Below are 16,242 nucleotides of genomic sequence, written 5' to 3' on the forward strand. Positions count from 1 at the left end.
CAAGTCATATACTCCCTAACTCGGAGTGGCAATTCTTTAGGTGCCAAATTTAACAGCCCAGGCTTCCCATATGTCTACAGAACATCCACAGGATGATTCAGAGCCCCTAAATCAGGTAGTTAACCATCCTTCAAGGTGTGCACTGGGAGCGTGAATTGTTAACCTAGACATTGATACAGTATGTATCTAAAGTTTTATGACGGGAACAGCTTGATTATGAGCATTGCACTGAATTCAATAGGTTTTGGGAAAAAATTATCCAATGGTTAATTGCCCGATGTTTCCCCCCCGCCCCCCCACCCCCCCTCCCATCTTTACAGAGCTTTATGATCTCTAGCCAATTCTTGTGGTACCACTGCATCACTTAGAAAATGAACGACACAAGCCTCAGATTTTCTTTCCAGCACCATAAATATGGTCCAACGTGATGGCTAACAACATAAAGTTTCAAGCTCACTTGACTACAGGCTATTTTTAAAGGACAATCTTGATTTTTCTCTGTAATGTGAATAAAAGAAAAAAAAGATTTATGAGCAAGTAATTGTCTGTTTTGGGCTATGATACAATGTGGTACAGAACATTAAGCTTTGCAACAAGATTAAATGTCTTTTTATTTCTCTTTTGGCATTTCATACCCATTGGAGTATGGTTAGCAAGTTTAAAGTTTTTGGGTTTTGCCGTGCAATATCATTTGACTTTTCCCTCTCCGTTGTAATACGTATTTCATTTAATAAACATTATAATTAAAAAAAACAACTACTAAACCCACTTCTCTATTCAAGGATTACAATTCAGAGGGGGTTCATTTACTTCCATTAGTTTTAACATCTGTGTTTGAAGTTGCAGATAGCTTCAAAAGTAGCTATGGAGGTAATACATTGCTTCATTTACCAAGGAAATTGGATGCTTAATGTATTTTGCAATGCAGTAATAACAAAATGGCAGTATTTGCATAAAGCAGCCCACCATAATAGCAGGTGTTGGTCCTGTCTGGGAAAAGATCTTTTGACTTCTGCTAGCCCAGTGTAGGCTCGTTATTCCACCTGATGATATATTGTCATAGAGACCAGTGAAGTCCACGCTACAGAAAGCCGCATTTGGGAAGGTTTGTTACCTGTCTGTGCCTAGAAGAGTAAAATGCGTGGGGAGGGGACACTTTTCAGTTTCACTAATTGTGTCGACTGTTACTGGAGAACTGACTGGCCAGAAAGGACCGATCAAAGCTTCATAAAGATCTGCATTCCCTTCCGTGCTTGCGATACAGCTGCTGTGGCTGCTTGGAGCAAGGGATGGGACAGGGCTTACCAGAGACCTCTGATGGCAAATTTCTAGCCAACGTTTGTTGGTGTAGTTCTTTTGGCTTTGCTAGAGCTATTCCAGTTTTATTTTAGGTAAACGCTGTTCATCAATGAGTATCGTATGGGGCACAAATTAGTGTTTTAGAAAAGACATACATGTCCAAATTCAAAGAATTTGAGGGAGATGATGGCTGTTATCACCACAGCACCCACACTACCAGGCTGCACAGCTGAGATTGTGAAACAAGTTTGTGAGTTTTGCTTTCCAAATGGTTTTAACATTCTCTTTTTCAAAGGATCAGTCTCTTTCTCTTAGTAACTCATCATTTCCTAGAATTATCACATCATGATAGTCACAATGATTATCTTTTCTTTTTGGGGGTATGCATTTAGGTAGGTCTGAATCAAACCTAAGAGCTGAATTCCAAATGTTCTTACTATATTAACTGCAAAGCAGAAAATTTCAGATTTTAATCGGCTCAAGAGACAAACACTCTCAGAACAGAACCATGTCTGGAAAATACCTGTACTGTATCTTGAGCACTTGTTTAAACATGCAGTTCAAGTCCATTACCAGCTCATTTCAAGTTTTTACTTGGAATTAAACTTAAATGGAGACTGAAATGAGTTTTGTTATCCCTGTTGTGCTGCATGGAGAAAAATTCTTCATGACAGCTGGAAGAATGATTGCCTTTGGGACTGAAAACATGGAATTTGAGATACCTCTGTCACAAAATATTTTTTTTAAAAAAATCTGCTAAGACTACAAATAACTTTCTAGACTACCGTGCTATGTATTTGCTCAGCACCCTCTTACCAGGGAATACCCATTGCCTGAAAGTCAGAAAAAGTGTCTGATTTGAAAAATGCTAGTACACTCCAGTTTCATTATCCTCCCTGAAAGCAGCAAGAACAATAGCTCCATCACATTATATGAAGTGACCAAATTTCCCCTCCACTTCTACCTCAGTAAATTCTTCATCTACAAACAAGTATCTTCACCCGAAGATACTAAACCTACAGGGCAACACAAAACATGAAGGTCTCAAATTTTAAATGCCAGTCAAAGCATGCAAAACCATCAGAAATCACAGTGATAAAGAAGTACTCTAAAAACTGTTTCTTGGAAAAATATTTGTATGGTTTGTAAGCCATTTTTAAACATTCATTTAATTAAGCCCATAATGAAACAGCAACATGCGACAAAATGAAATGCATCTGTTCCTACATTTCTACATTTTACTGGACTATAATTACCAATGTGCTATACCACACAGACCAACATACTTAGGAGGCAAAACTTTGCTGTGTGTAATGTTGCCTTGTCAACAAGGCACCATCAAAAGGCGATTTCAATCTTCTTTAGTCAGAAAAATACTTTAAAGGCTTTTAATCTACTGGATTAAAATTATACAAATTACACGACTGACAACCACCTTGGTCACAGAAAATACCCTAATACTTCTGTAGAGCAAAGTAAGCATGAAGCATAAGGCCATATCTGCCCTTAAGGGCTTCATGAAACAACATAATCTTCTCTTCCAGAAAGAGCAGAAGGAAGTAAATTGCAGGGAGAACACAAGACAGTATCCTACAGAAGGCAGATTAACAGGCAAAACCAATCCTACAGAAGTAAACCGAATACCTCTCTACTTAGCAGCACCTCTTGGGCCAGTTCCACTGCACAAGAGGGAAAATAAACAGCATAGTAGTGGTCTGACATGCACTGGCTCACTTTAAGAATGAATTAAAGTAGCATCTTCACAAGGCAAATGATGTTAATCGGTGTTAACAGAAACATCAAATTCTTTCTCCAGCAATTGTCTACAAATCTGCTGATAATACCATTGTAAGCAGCAAATTTTTACAGTGAAAGAGGACACAGGGAGCAGCCTTCTGCCCCAGGCAGCAACGGATGAAGAAAGCAGGAGAGAGCTTTATTCAGTATGATGTTGAGGGAGGACTATCCACCAACACTCTGGCACTTCACACACCAGTTCAGCAGTGTCCAGGAGGGAAAGAGGCTTTAATTGTGCAGCCAGCCCTGCTGCCTGTGGTATGTCAGCATGAACCCAAGTAGCAAAAAGGGAAAAGAGAATTATTAACATGCAGAATAGTGAATGTCAGTAAGGCAATAAACCTTATTTATGAGCATTGCTATTGCACATTCAAATACAGCAGCACAATTGTTATTTAAAACAAGCCAGACAATGAAAAGAGTCTCTGTTTAAGAAAAAAGTAGATCCAAATTCAATTTCCAGAGGAGGACTGTGTGGGCACAAGTAAGTGACTTAACTTCTCTATACAATCTTTCTCCCATTGAAAAGTGAAAAACAAACAAGTGCATTTCCTTATCACCCTCTGCTTTTCAATTATAAGCTTTTTGAGTCGAGAACATTTGACATTAAGAAGTGTTTGCACATCTGCTCAAATCTCAGCTCTTGACCTAATTCTAATATGTTTAAGTAGTGATTATTAAATGAAAGAGTACATGTGCAGCTTACCACATTAGCAGTCGCTACACAGGTCAGGAAGTGAAGAATACAATATAAATAAAAAGCAATAAGGTATTAGAAAGCTTCTCATTTTCTTGAGGAAACAAACTCCTGTTACATCTTTTTTATAGAAAGATCTTAAATAAGAGAAAAGAGATCTTAGAATGTGCTCTGTCCTACTGGTATGCTGCTACTAGTTTATGTTGCTAGGTATTTCTAAGTGCATACTGATTACAACAAATGGTGAAACAGCAAACACTGAACATGTCAGACACCTTTTAAAAAACTCATGAATAAATATTCTAACCAGTTACAACCAGTATTATCAAAGAGGACTCTTCTGGACTTCCAGAATCAATTTGTGGACCTTTGAGAATGAGATATTACAGTAATTACTTGCCTTTGCCTGATGCTACTTTGATCATTTCAAAACCAGCCGATAACGCCTTTGACAGAGTGCCAATTTAGCCATTTTTATTAGCCTTCCTGAGGCATTCAATGTAACAGCCATTTTATTAGCTGAAATAAACTCTGAACAGAGATCACGCCAGTCTTGGTTAAACTAAGTGAGCTAAAACCCCAAAACAAACAAAATGCCCAAACAAACCAGACTAAAGGTGTTGATTTTTATTTCCTATCTGAAATGTATTACAAAAAGCATTCCACCACAACCTACTGTGGATGCTCCCATCTTCTGCTTATTGCAGCACCACAAGGCAATTTGCCAGAAGTTGCTCAGCAAACATTTCTGTTGCTAATTATTTTGTATTCTGTAGCTTCTCCACTGCCAACAGTTATGAATGAGTTATAAATGGATTTAAATAAATAATAATAAAAAAAACACAACAAATTTGGAGCAGCAAGGAGTAATTTTTGCAAAATGCATATAACAAACAACATTATTTTGACAGGAACGATACATTTTCATCAGAAGTGCCAGTTTACCTAAGACACAAACTATTAATCAGATGATCCTAAAGTAAGGCGACTAAGTGATCACATTGCTCCTTAATCCTTTCTCTTTTTAGTTATCTAAATAAGTTCAGACAATGCTGACTGTGACTGGAATAAGTCTGTGTCTGAGGAGAAAATATGTATTTTTTCAAAGCAATGTGCAGCTCATTGATCTACTGCTGAAAATAATTAGCTGCCACCTTTTTAGTCTGTCTTCCTACAGAAGCAAAGGTTACAATTTGAGTGCCTGGTGTAAGGGGAAGGAAGATTCATCTGTGCATCCTCACAGCCTTTGGGGGCACATTGACCAAGTTCAGCTAAATTGTGATGAGGGATAAGAAATCTCAAAGAAAGCTATATTCTCACCAGTGGAAGGAAATATACAGTCAAGCTGCAGCAAGACACGATCAAAGGAGGAGGCTGTAGCACGAAACTGAAGCTGCTTATGTATCAGGAAGCCCATACGATGAATGAGAGGAGTAGAAAGAGAAGGAGATTTCTTACAAATGCCCAACTGTGGAAACCTTCAGTTGGGCCTCAGGCAATCATTCCCCCAGGAAGTCTATAAGCCGTGGAAGGATACAGAAAACTTCTATCAATCTAAAAAGAGACACAAATATGACCTCGTACTCCTTCACTGAGCTAACTATATCAGTATGGTAAGCTTGAGTCCTGTCAATAACAGTATTTATATTAAAATTACAGATGTTCAGAATATTTCAAGAGTTATCAAATTACTCCCCAACAGTGCTATTTTCTCCTTTAAGGAATAAAAAAAGAAAGGCTACAAATTATCTGATTCAAAAAAAGAACAATGACCCCCCTAATGCCACAATACTATGAAATCTTTTACACAAGGGTAAATGAAGCTTCTGAGTACCACAGGCAGAAGTATCTCCTGCTTCATAAACAGGCAATCTAACCAGGAGGCTGGGTCATATACCTGAAATATTTCATGACAGAAGTTACAAGGAACAGTGATTCCCTTCCCAACCTCTGACCTCCCTGGTCCGTGGGACTTTAACCACAGCTAAGCTTTGCCTGGGATCCTAGGAGCCTGCACAGGTAGAAACTCTGCTCCGGCACCTTCCTGGAGCATTAGGAACATTTCCAACAGAGGAGAAAAGCCAGGTGCTTTTGCCACTGCTGGAAGACAATACACACATGGCAACATCCAGGCTGGGGAGAGAAGCAAGGTTTGGCAGGGAAGTCAGTCCACAGCACAGTCCACAAAACCAGCACTGCAGATGCACAGCGTTTGGCTGTGCCCAGTGATTTTAGCATTAGGTATGTTTAGAGTCACAACACAACTACAGCACCGTTAAGTCCCAGGGCTGCAGAAACTGTTGTAACAGTAGGAGTCAGCTGTGATTTGGCTGCGTCTTTTGGGAGGACTCCAACCTTTGCTTTGCATTAATGTCCTTATAAACACATACTTCCTATCATGCAGATTATAGTAGAGGCTTAGGCTATTAAGAACGCAGGTTCCCAAAATTATCTCCCAAATTTATCTCTGAATGATCCAGAGAACAGGATAGCAATATAATGCTGCTGGCTCTGTTACTGGGGGTAGTTCCAGCCAATTACAGATAACATCATGGAAGTAGGAAATCCATAATAAGTACATCATAGTCCAGATGGAAACTCCTTTGGTCACTCCACAGCAACCAGGACTTGTACTGCAAGGAAACACTGAGAAACAGCTTGCTGCTGCTAGCTACGCTAGTGGTTGCTGTAATGATGAGGACACATTTATGAAATGTCACTCACCAAATCAGAGCTGCCACAGAAAGTAACAACCAGAAACCACTACTAAAACTCATTCCCAAACTGCGCTGAGCAAGGCTACTGTCAAAGGAGTTATTCAAAATATCATATACACCAAGGGCATACTGCAGCAGAGAAAGAAACAGGGAAACCCTCACTGAAAAGAGGAAATAGAGCAGTAGACTGAAGTGAGGGTGGGGAAAGGCATGGACCTTATAGAAGAAAACTGGAACAGCGTGGATGAGAAGAGATGATGATTTTCCGAGCAGGGAGTATTCCTACAAAAGAAACTAAGTTGGATGAGGGAATTATAGGAGCCTAAAATGAGAGTAAAAATAGACCTAGAAGTGTCTGTTACCTGCTTTCTACAGAATCCAGCTGAAGCTGTAGCCTGACACTGCACCACCTTTCTCCTGAAGGAATGCGAAATCTTCTATTACAAAACAACCCTTCCAGAATAGCAGCTAGTTGCTACTCTTCTCTGTGTTCCTTCCAACTTGCCCACAGTCTGTTCATGGCTGCGACTGCAGGAAGGAAGTTATGAGCTCTCCCTGCCCATGTTATATTATTCTGAGAAGAATTACATCTGTTCTAGGGGCAAATAAATTCTTGTAGAGATTGGATCCATGATAATTTTAACCAGCTATTGTATGCTATTACTACCTGCTTATTCTCATTTCCTGTTCCTTTCTTATCTAAATTTTAGACTCGGCAGTGTTGCTTTTCCTGAGAGATTTAGCTGTACATGGTGAAAGCCATGGTAATTCAGCTGTGGCACGTGGAGTTTTAACAGATAATAAATATGCATACAGGACTTTCCCACACACTCTCCCAGAAAGTCTTAATAGAGGTAAAATATAATAGGAAGAAACCTAGTACAACTCAGCCTGGAGAGTATAACACATCTGGTTTCTGATTTCACGTAAGACCCAGCCTTTCAGGGAAGTTCTGAATAAGCAATAGCATAAGCACTAAAGCACCACATGAATGAAGCAATTAATGAAGTCTTCCATGGGCAACTAGAAAAATCTCAAAAGTGAACACCAAACAATATTTTCAGATAATCTGACTGCGTGCATACTAGATTGGCCTAACCATGGCAGGCGAACTCCAGGAAGGTCCTTTAATTTATGTATGACAAAAAAACACCCCAGGGACATTACATTAGAAGAGGTTTTTTAGGAGTGGAAATAGTGTAACCACTTTTTCTTTTCTTTTTAATTAATCAGGATGCAGTGTTTAAATTCACTGCTGCACTATTAAGGATCCAAACACAGACTGTGGTACTGAATCAGAAAGCAAATTTATTGGATAAGGTTTTTTTGTTTGGCTGGTCTTGAAAACTAAGTGATCATAGTGTGCACCTGGTAATTAATTACACACCTTTGTCACTGCCTATGTTGAATAATTAAAACATTCACTGAGAAGAAAGGCGTAGCTCAATTCCCTGTACTCTCATATGGGTCAAGATATGGCAAATACTAATATGGGCTAGTTAACGGATCATTTACCCTTTCGATATCTCTGAGAAACAAAAAGTACAATTCAGAGCAGAAGAACTCAGAGCAAGGTGAGTTTTTGATTGGAATTCCATTAAATCTGGCTTTCCTTTGGAGAAGTGTGTCACAGACATCCTGAAGTCAAAGGGCAAGGACTCTCTCTTCAGCAAAAAGATCACAGGGAATCAAGGTTTCTTTCTTGTTGTCAGAGAGCTAAAACCCACACATGGCCAACCATTTTCTTTTTCAATGGAAAAGCAGCACTATAATTTTCTGTAATACACTGAAATTGATATATTAGTATGTTTTACTACTTGGTAGTTAAGATTTACTGTAAGCTTCTGAGTTCTCCTGAAGCAGCCCCCTTGCCTGTGTCACCACTGGAGGAGAAGCAGGTGCATTTCAAGGACTCACCCACCTAACGCTGGTGTCAAAATTTGCAGACAATACAGATTGCTTATGGTACTACCTTCCCCCCCCATGGACTGTCAGGAAAACTAAGTACTTACTTCAGAAATTCTGGTTTACTGCCTGCTGAAAAGCTCAGTGTTTCAGTAACGCAGCCTGGGTCACATCTTTAAATATTCCTTGCAAAGAGTGGCAAAGGTTTTTACTGTTTTCCCTTGAACACTCCCTTCCTCCCCAGTGATTAGTCCAAGAATATGGTTATAGGTTCCAGCAGAAGGGCAACTATAATGAAGGTTACACAATGCTTTCCATTACAACTCTACTTTCAATTGTTAGTTCATTTTGAATGGATAATATTCAAACTTACAATGTCATTTAAAGAAGAAAAAAAATACAGTTGTTGTTTTGGTTTTGTTTTTTTTTTTTTTTTTTTTTTTTTTTTTGAGAGGATTACTAGTACCTCCATGCTGAAGAGCAGGATTTGATCTTTTACACCAAGGTAATAAAGGTATGAGAGATGTAACTATTGTAAAAGCCTGCTCCTTCAATAATCTCAAATCACCTCTTCGTAAGAAAGACTTGTTAAAATTCAGCAGGTACACTCTTTGAGGATTCAATCTATGCTGAACGTCTGCCAGGTCAAGGGGTTAGACAAGACTTTTCCTTGCTGTTCTTCTCCGTGGCAGATGGTGACCGCTGCAATATGAAGCAAAAGCAACGAGGCACGGGGACTGTCTCTGCTGTTCTCTCTATATTGTTACTGAGGCCAGTGCCCAAGCTCTGAGCAGAAGACAGACAAAAGGCAGCCACACACATTGAAGAAGAGGAAGGAGCAATCAGAGGGAAATATTCAAGCAATGCTCTGGTGAAAAAGAGGGGACAAGAAAGCTCTCGAAAGAGTTCTCAGGACTCTGACTGGGACGTTGACCAGAAAGAAGCCCGAAATCAGTATTTGGGAAGTTGGAGAAATGAGGCACAGCAGAAATTAAACTTCTGTAGTCAGCTAGAAAACATGCTCCTGCAAAACATGGACTTGAACATCTGATCCCAGTGAAACAGACAAAATGTGTGAGACTATATTACTAAACAACCACCAATGTTACTTAATTTGTCCATGTAGAAGCCTGAATCTCACCAGTGACCTTCCTAAGCCTGATATGGTGCAAATGAAGTGTGTTTGGGTTTCCTGTGGGTTTTTTCTTGGCTTCGTAAAAATTTTTTTAAAGCCTTAAAAACAGAACTGCTTTAAAGACACATTAAAAAGATTAATTCTGTGAAATTGAGTACTTACATTAGAAAACCTTAGATTTAACACAGCCTTTTCAAGCTACTGTTTGATATTTCGTCCTCAATTGTTGTCTGAAATTCTGCTCTTCCAGAAGGATGCTTAGAAATAGACTTTTACTCTAAAAGACTCCAACAAGGTGCCAACAGCATTGATTCTTATTACACCTTGTGACACCTCTCTCCACTTTTTCCTTCCCTCTGTGCACTCTTGCTGTTTTAAAAAGTAGTAATTTAGTTTTAGAGAACAAAATTGATGGTAGTTCAAGGCACCAAAATTGGACTTTCCTGTTGTTTAATGCCAGGCGTCTTTCAATATATTAGGTGACGTAAATCTTTCCATCTAAAGCCTGTACCTCAAAACATAAATGCTAAGTTTCTAAAGAACCACAGAATGATGGGAAAATCTATGTTGGAACCCAGGCTCTCTCTTCTCTCTTTACACTGCACTAACACACTCAGAAAAAAAAAAAAAAAAATGACGGAGAAGGTCAGATGGGTTGGAAAAAGCAAAGGTTAGAAGACAACATGTGCCTCCTCTTCCGTGTGACCCCTCACGCACTGCATCTATTGCCACAAGCTCGCAGGGGCAGGGTGAAACCTGGGAGATAAGCAGAGGAAGATCTGCATGTGGATCCCAGTCTCTCATCCAGTCCCTTTACTCCTGCTTCCCAGTCCATGTAGCAACGACAACACTGTGGTGTTTGGCACAGGCCCTTCCACGGCCAAGGTCCATCTCGGCCCGAATCTGTGGATTCCGCCCAGAACATCTGAAAGTCCCTGAACAGAGAGCTGTTATAGCTATCCCTCCTTCTCAACACACAGATCTTTGAGATGATCTTTAAAAAAGATGCCCTCAAACAGCTCTTTAAAAAGGAGCTACTTGTGTCATAATTGGGCCATCAAAAGTCCATACGTTGTTGCCCAGACCATTCGTTCTTTGTGTTTGTGCTTCAATCATATTTTTGACAGGCAATTTATGTAAAATAATCTGAAATACCCTTGACTGCTGTTTCAAGTAAAAATAGCGTGTCCTACATTGAGTCAAATTTTGTATTCAATGTCTGAAATATCTGACAGGTATTGTGCCCTGCTAAGGATGATGGTAAGGCTGAAAGCCTGGAGGCTTCACCATAAACCACGAATTTGTCATTTCATTTACTTGTTTTTACTTTTGAGGCTTTATTGCAACCATGCTCAAACCCCAGAAGATTCTGAGGTTACTCACTACCCAAGGCCCCCAAAAGGGGCCCAGTCATTGAAACATTAAAATTAAATAGATTCAGAAAATAAAGAGGAAAAAATCAGAAAAAAAAAAAGGAAAAGTTTTACAGAACTACTTCACACTGTGTTGCCTACCCACGGTCCAACTCCCTTAAGCAGTGGCCAGCTCGAAAGAATAAAAGTAGAATCGTGTGACAGATACTGCAATGAACTTGGGTAAATCAGCTTTGTCTCTCCGCTGTCTCTTGGAATATAGTTAACATTGAATGATAGGAAATATTCACATATCAGTGAAGGGAAAAATAAGGAAAGAATATTGATGATTGCAAAAATGATGATTCGAAACTGGCAGCATCATAATAAATATGATTTTAATATGATGTGAATTGCAAGCACTCGATACAGAGGGGATAATATATTGATTTTCCTCATTCTGCACTATGCATGTCACTAAGATCAATGGAAGTCACATATATGTACACCAAGGAAACTATAAGATGTAGAATTATTTCCTGAACAGCCACTTCACATACACATCAATTTCATCATCGTAATGGCTAGAGTTACACCCAGAAGACAAAACCATATATTACATATTGTAAGTGATAAAGCTTGAACTCCTATCATCATGTCACCGCGTTTTTCATAAGCTAAAGGGACATGTAATGGAAGGATTTTTGTACAGCTTTTTTGTCATTGTTGTTTAAGAAGTGATATATACCATACAGTTTATCACTGCAAGACACTGATTTCACTTACAAACTAAGTCAATGAATAACAGCTACTAGCAGTATTTTCCAAAACAGTGTTGTGCAACGGACATTGAAGCAAACACACTGAAACATCTGAAATTGCCTCAGTTTGCTCAAAATTCTAGGGACATCAAGAAGCTGAAAAGCAGCAGCAGACAGAAGTCCAGCATCTCCAAACTTCTGCTGGCAAGAAAGCATGAACCCGTAAGCACACCCTTCCCTTTTGCAACAGCCAGCAAAGCTGTGTCAGCACTGGCAGGAAAAGAAAAAGCTTTACAGCTACACAGGCACCTTTATAATTTTTATATCTCAAGATTAAGACATTTCCAATAAAGGCTGCTTTTGAATTGCCATTTACTTTTACAACTCACTTTGTTTCACAGCACTCTCTATCTCCTACTGTTAACTCTTGAAAGAAGCCTTTCAAAGATCAATCCAGTCTGTTAGGATTCTGGATGTTAAAATTGAATTTTTCTTGTCTACTCATTCTTTTGAAAGGCTTAAAAGCGATTTTTGGCAATCAGCATAAAGGGATTTGATTGACAGAGTTTAACTAAGCGATCTAGAGATTCATCGTGAGAAAACTGCTAAAGTTACAAATTAAATGGCAAACATTTTTTCTCCACTCTTAAAACAGAATAGGTTCTTTTAGACGTGAAAATAATTTTAAAAGCTTCTACAAGTAGTTACTGAAAAGCTTAGAAATGCACAGCATAATCTTTCAAATAACAATCTGCAATAGTAATCAAATAAAAAGAAAGAATAAAAGGGCAAGCATTACAATGACTACCAAACAAGTCTGTTGACCCCCTTCACACAAGCCTCAAAAATGTAGGTACCAAACTTCCCTCAAGTAAAATACACGAGATTTAGTTGAAATGCCATTATATATCTTCCTGTGGAAATTAGGGCTTTTCTCCCCCCTCTCTTTTGCCTGGCTGTTTTTCCCTCCCACTTTGCTCTTTCAAATTGCCTTTCTCTGCAATTCACTGTTCTCCATCTGCCTACAAGACAGCCCAGCTGCAGGTCCTTGCCACACTCCCTAGTCAGTGGTCGAAAGGGAGGAAAGCTCGCACCACTTCCAGGACTGCTCCATAGGCACCTCCAGCAGCAGGCTGGCAGTGGGGAGGGAGAAACAGTCCCCGCTGAATGTCTGTAGCACTAAAGAGAACCAAAAAAGCACCCAAAGACAGCTCTTAAAACTGTATGACCAACTCCTAAGGGGAGTACCGTAGAGTTAAGAACTATGTGTCTCCAGCTGACATTTTTATTCTGTTCTTGAACATTTGGGCTTTCACTCACAAGCTCATGGGGGGGGGGGGGGGGGGGGGAAAGTTGGCTGCTCATTGCTTTTTTTAATCTCCAGTTGTGTGAACAGTGTTATACAGATAGAAACTAGCGCAGGTGAAAGATCTATTTATTTATTATCCTGATGGTGCAGGTTCTTTTGCGTGCTACTGCCGCTACTTGCAAGGCCCTTGCTTTACATTCCAATCCTACCACCCAAGTCAAAACTATTACTGTCCATCCAACATCGCATCTACTTCAGTTCAGGTCGTTTGAAATTCATTTACAGGATATTAGCAGGATAAAGCTTTTCTCTGTTTAAAACTACAGCAGAAACACAGAATTAACATTTTTCTGATAGTGCTTCAACCTCATATACCCATCTGCTCATTTCTTTTTTAAGTTTTATCTAGATTTTCTGGGCTTTGGACCATTCTTTTGTGACTCCAATTTATTGTTACCTGCAAATATAAGTGATTTGTTAATCTTCTCAGCTTTCAGATAAGTTATGTGATATAAAAACCACTCAAAGTTGCTTACATTTTAGTCCACAAAAACTTACTACACTTTTAACTACCAAATTAGTTTGAATAAATATCAGGTTTTTTATTTATTTTTTTTAAATCAGGTTTATAAATGTGAAAATTTTACATCTACTACTCAATGCTACTCTAATTTAATAATGATTTGATATAATTAGTTTGCCCATATCTGGTAACGTTCTGTAAGTTATACATGTTTCTATTTATTGGAGACATAAAAGAAAAAAAACATATTTGAAGATGCCAACACAAATGAAATTTAACACAGAAAACTCAAATTTTTCATTAACGATAAAACATGTAGTTATGAAAGACTGCACACAAGTCATTCACTCACTGCAGAGACTAAGAGATTTATGCAAGCTAATGATACATACATAATGATACACATCAGTTTAATACATCACACCACACTAGCACCTTGCAAACCAACTCTGCATCTAAGCCGTCTCAGTCCTCTGCTCAATTACTCTTCATAAACATTACCTTTTTCCTTTAGAATATCTACCTTTGCTAAAAAACAAAAGGACCCTACACGTGTAAACCTACAGTATTAATCTAGAGATTAAACACCTAATCTGACAATACTAAATGGTCAGGTCAAGAATTATCAATTACAGACTTTAAACATGATTGTTTGCTTAGTATGAACTTTGTAAATCCAACACACAATTTGTGTATCACCTAAGTGCAAGATATGATTCAGTTACTTCTTTGTAGGCTGACCAGAATATTTTCTATTAGTTTTGCAGTGCCCTTTGTTATATATTATTTGAATGTTGTGGATACATTTTTTTAATTCTTATAGAAAATACAATGCAGTATTCATTAAAGCCAATGATGAAAGTTTCTTTAGAGAATATAGCATCTGGACTGATTTTCTGATCAAAACTTGTTTGCTCAATGAGTTTTTATTAATCAAAGATTCAAGTAATTATAAATCTACAACGTTTAATTACACATTCCTGATAACATCAGCCTCAATTTCTACATAGCTTTAATTTAGAATAAAACATTTAAAAAAACCTTTAAGCACAGTAAAGAATTTTATCAGATATTAGTGGCAACCACCATTAGTCCAAACCTACTTGCCTGTTTCTTTTTATTTTTAATAACATGAGCTAATAAGAATTGCCATCTGTAAAAAATGCTTCCTCTGCTTTCATAATATTCGTCTAAATTTCATAGAATGACTTAATGAGTGTGTAAACATTTGAAAAATATTCTTAAAACAGAAAATAACTTTTTTTTTATACTGTCATAGAATGTTTTTAAAATTTTAAGCCCTATGAAAGCCTAATTGTTAGGTTTAAAAAGAAATTGTTAAAATAACCGTTTGGTTTTTTTACCTTGGACAAATTCTATAGTCAGTGAAGTGACACAATGTTTCACATATCTATCTCAGAAACTGTTCATTGGTGGCAAAACACACAGTTTTAAAGACCTTGCATGCAAAAGTGACTTACCAGCTGGCATGCTGCTGGTCAATTCTCTACTTATTGAGACTGGGGCTTATCAAACATTTGCAACCAACTTTAGACCGTTCTCTACCATTGTTTCTGGCTTAGATCAAAATGCAAGGGATGTGCAAAAATCTCCACATACCTTCTCATACAATCCAGTGCCCGAATAAAGAAGTCTTTGTGAAGCTGATGTTCATCCCTCAAGATGGAGCACTGCTCCAGCGTCACTGACATGGATGTCCGGTCTTTGGCACTTTTGCAACAGGTGAAACGGACTCCATTCAGCTTACGGCAAATCTGAAACAAAGGCAGACATCAAAGGATTGCCTTTTCACACCTTGTGTTCTCTACACTAGGCAGACTGTGAAACTCCCACAGTTTTGCAATTATGGACAGTGAATACACAGAACCACAGTATTTTCCTCCAGAAAACTAACAAAAAAGCTCCAGAAAGCTAATGAAAGGTAGTAACTCCAATCTGAATAATACAATTGATATGCGTCATGGAATCATAGAATCATTTAGGCTGGAAAAGACCTTTGAGATCAAGTCCAACCATTAACCCAGGACTTCCAAGTCCACCACTAAACCATGTCCCTAAGCACTGCACCTACCTGTTTTTTAAAGACCTACAGGGAAGGTGATACCATCACCTCCCTGGGCAGCCTGTTCCAATGCTTGACCACCCTCTCAGTGAAGAAATTTTTCCCAATACCCAGTCTAAACCTTCCCTGGCACAACTTTAGACTGTTTCTTCTCGTTCTGTTGCTTGTTACTCAGGAGACTGACACCCCCCACCGGCCTACAGCCTCCTGTCAGGCAGTGGCAGAGTGCGATAAGCCCCCCCTGAGCCTCCTTGTCTCCAGGCTAAACACCCCGGCTCCCTCAGCCGCCCCTCACAACACTTGTGCCCCAGCCCCTTCCCCAGCCCCGCTGCCCGTCTCTGGACACGCTCCAGCCCCTCAGTGTCCCTCCTGCAGCGAGGGGCCCAAACCTGAACACAGGATTCCAGGGGCGGCCTCACCAGTGCCCAGTGCAGGGGGACGGTCACTGCCCTGGTCCCGCTGGCCACACTGCTTCTGACACAAGCCGGGATGCTGTTGGCCTGGGCACACTGCTGGCTCATGTTCAGCTGGCTGTGGACCAGCACCCCCAGGTCCTTTTCCTCCAGGCAGCTTTCCAGCCACTCCTTCCCCCAGCCTGCAGTGTTGCCTGGGGTTGCTGTGACCCAAGTGCAGGACCTGACACTGAGCCTTGGTGAACCTCATG

The 16,242-nt window shown here is 39.3% G+C and overlaps 1 protein-coding gene across 4 annotated transcripts in view; it reads right to left on the reverse strand.

Moving 5' to 3' along the window:
* INPP4B (inositol polyphosphate-4-phosphatase type II B) overlaps window positions 1-16,242 on the reverse strand; it is a 356,888-nt gene that overhangs the window by 32,050 nt on the left and 308,596 nt on the right. For all 4 annotated transcript variants that reach the window (XM_080403492.1, XM_080403493.1, XM_080403494.1 and 1 more), the window contains one exon: window positions 15,116-15,270. In XM_080403492.1, coding sequence (XP_080259618.1) covers window positions 15,116-15,270 — 155 coding nt within the window. The remainder of the gene's footprint in view (window positions 1-15,115; window positions 15,271-16,242) is intronic.

This window comes from Falco punctatus (assembly GCF_963210335.1).
Source record: "Falco punctatus genome assembly, chromosome: 1".
NCBI lineage: Eukaryota > Metazoa > Chordata > Aves > Falconiformes > Falconidae > Falco > Falco punctatus.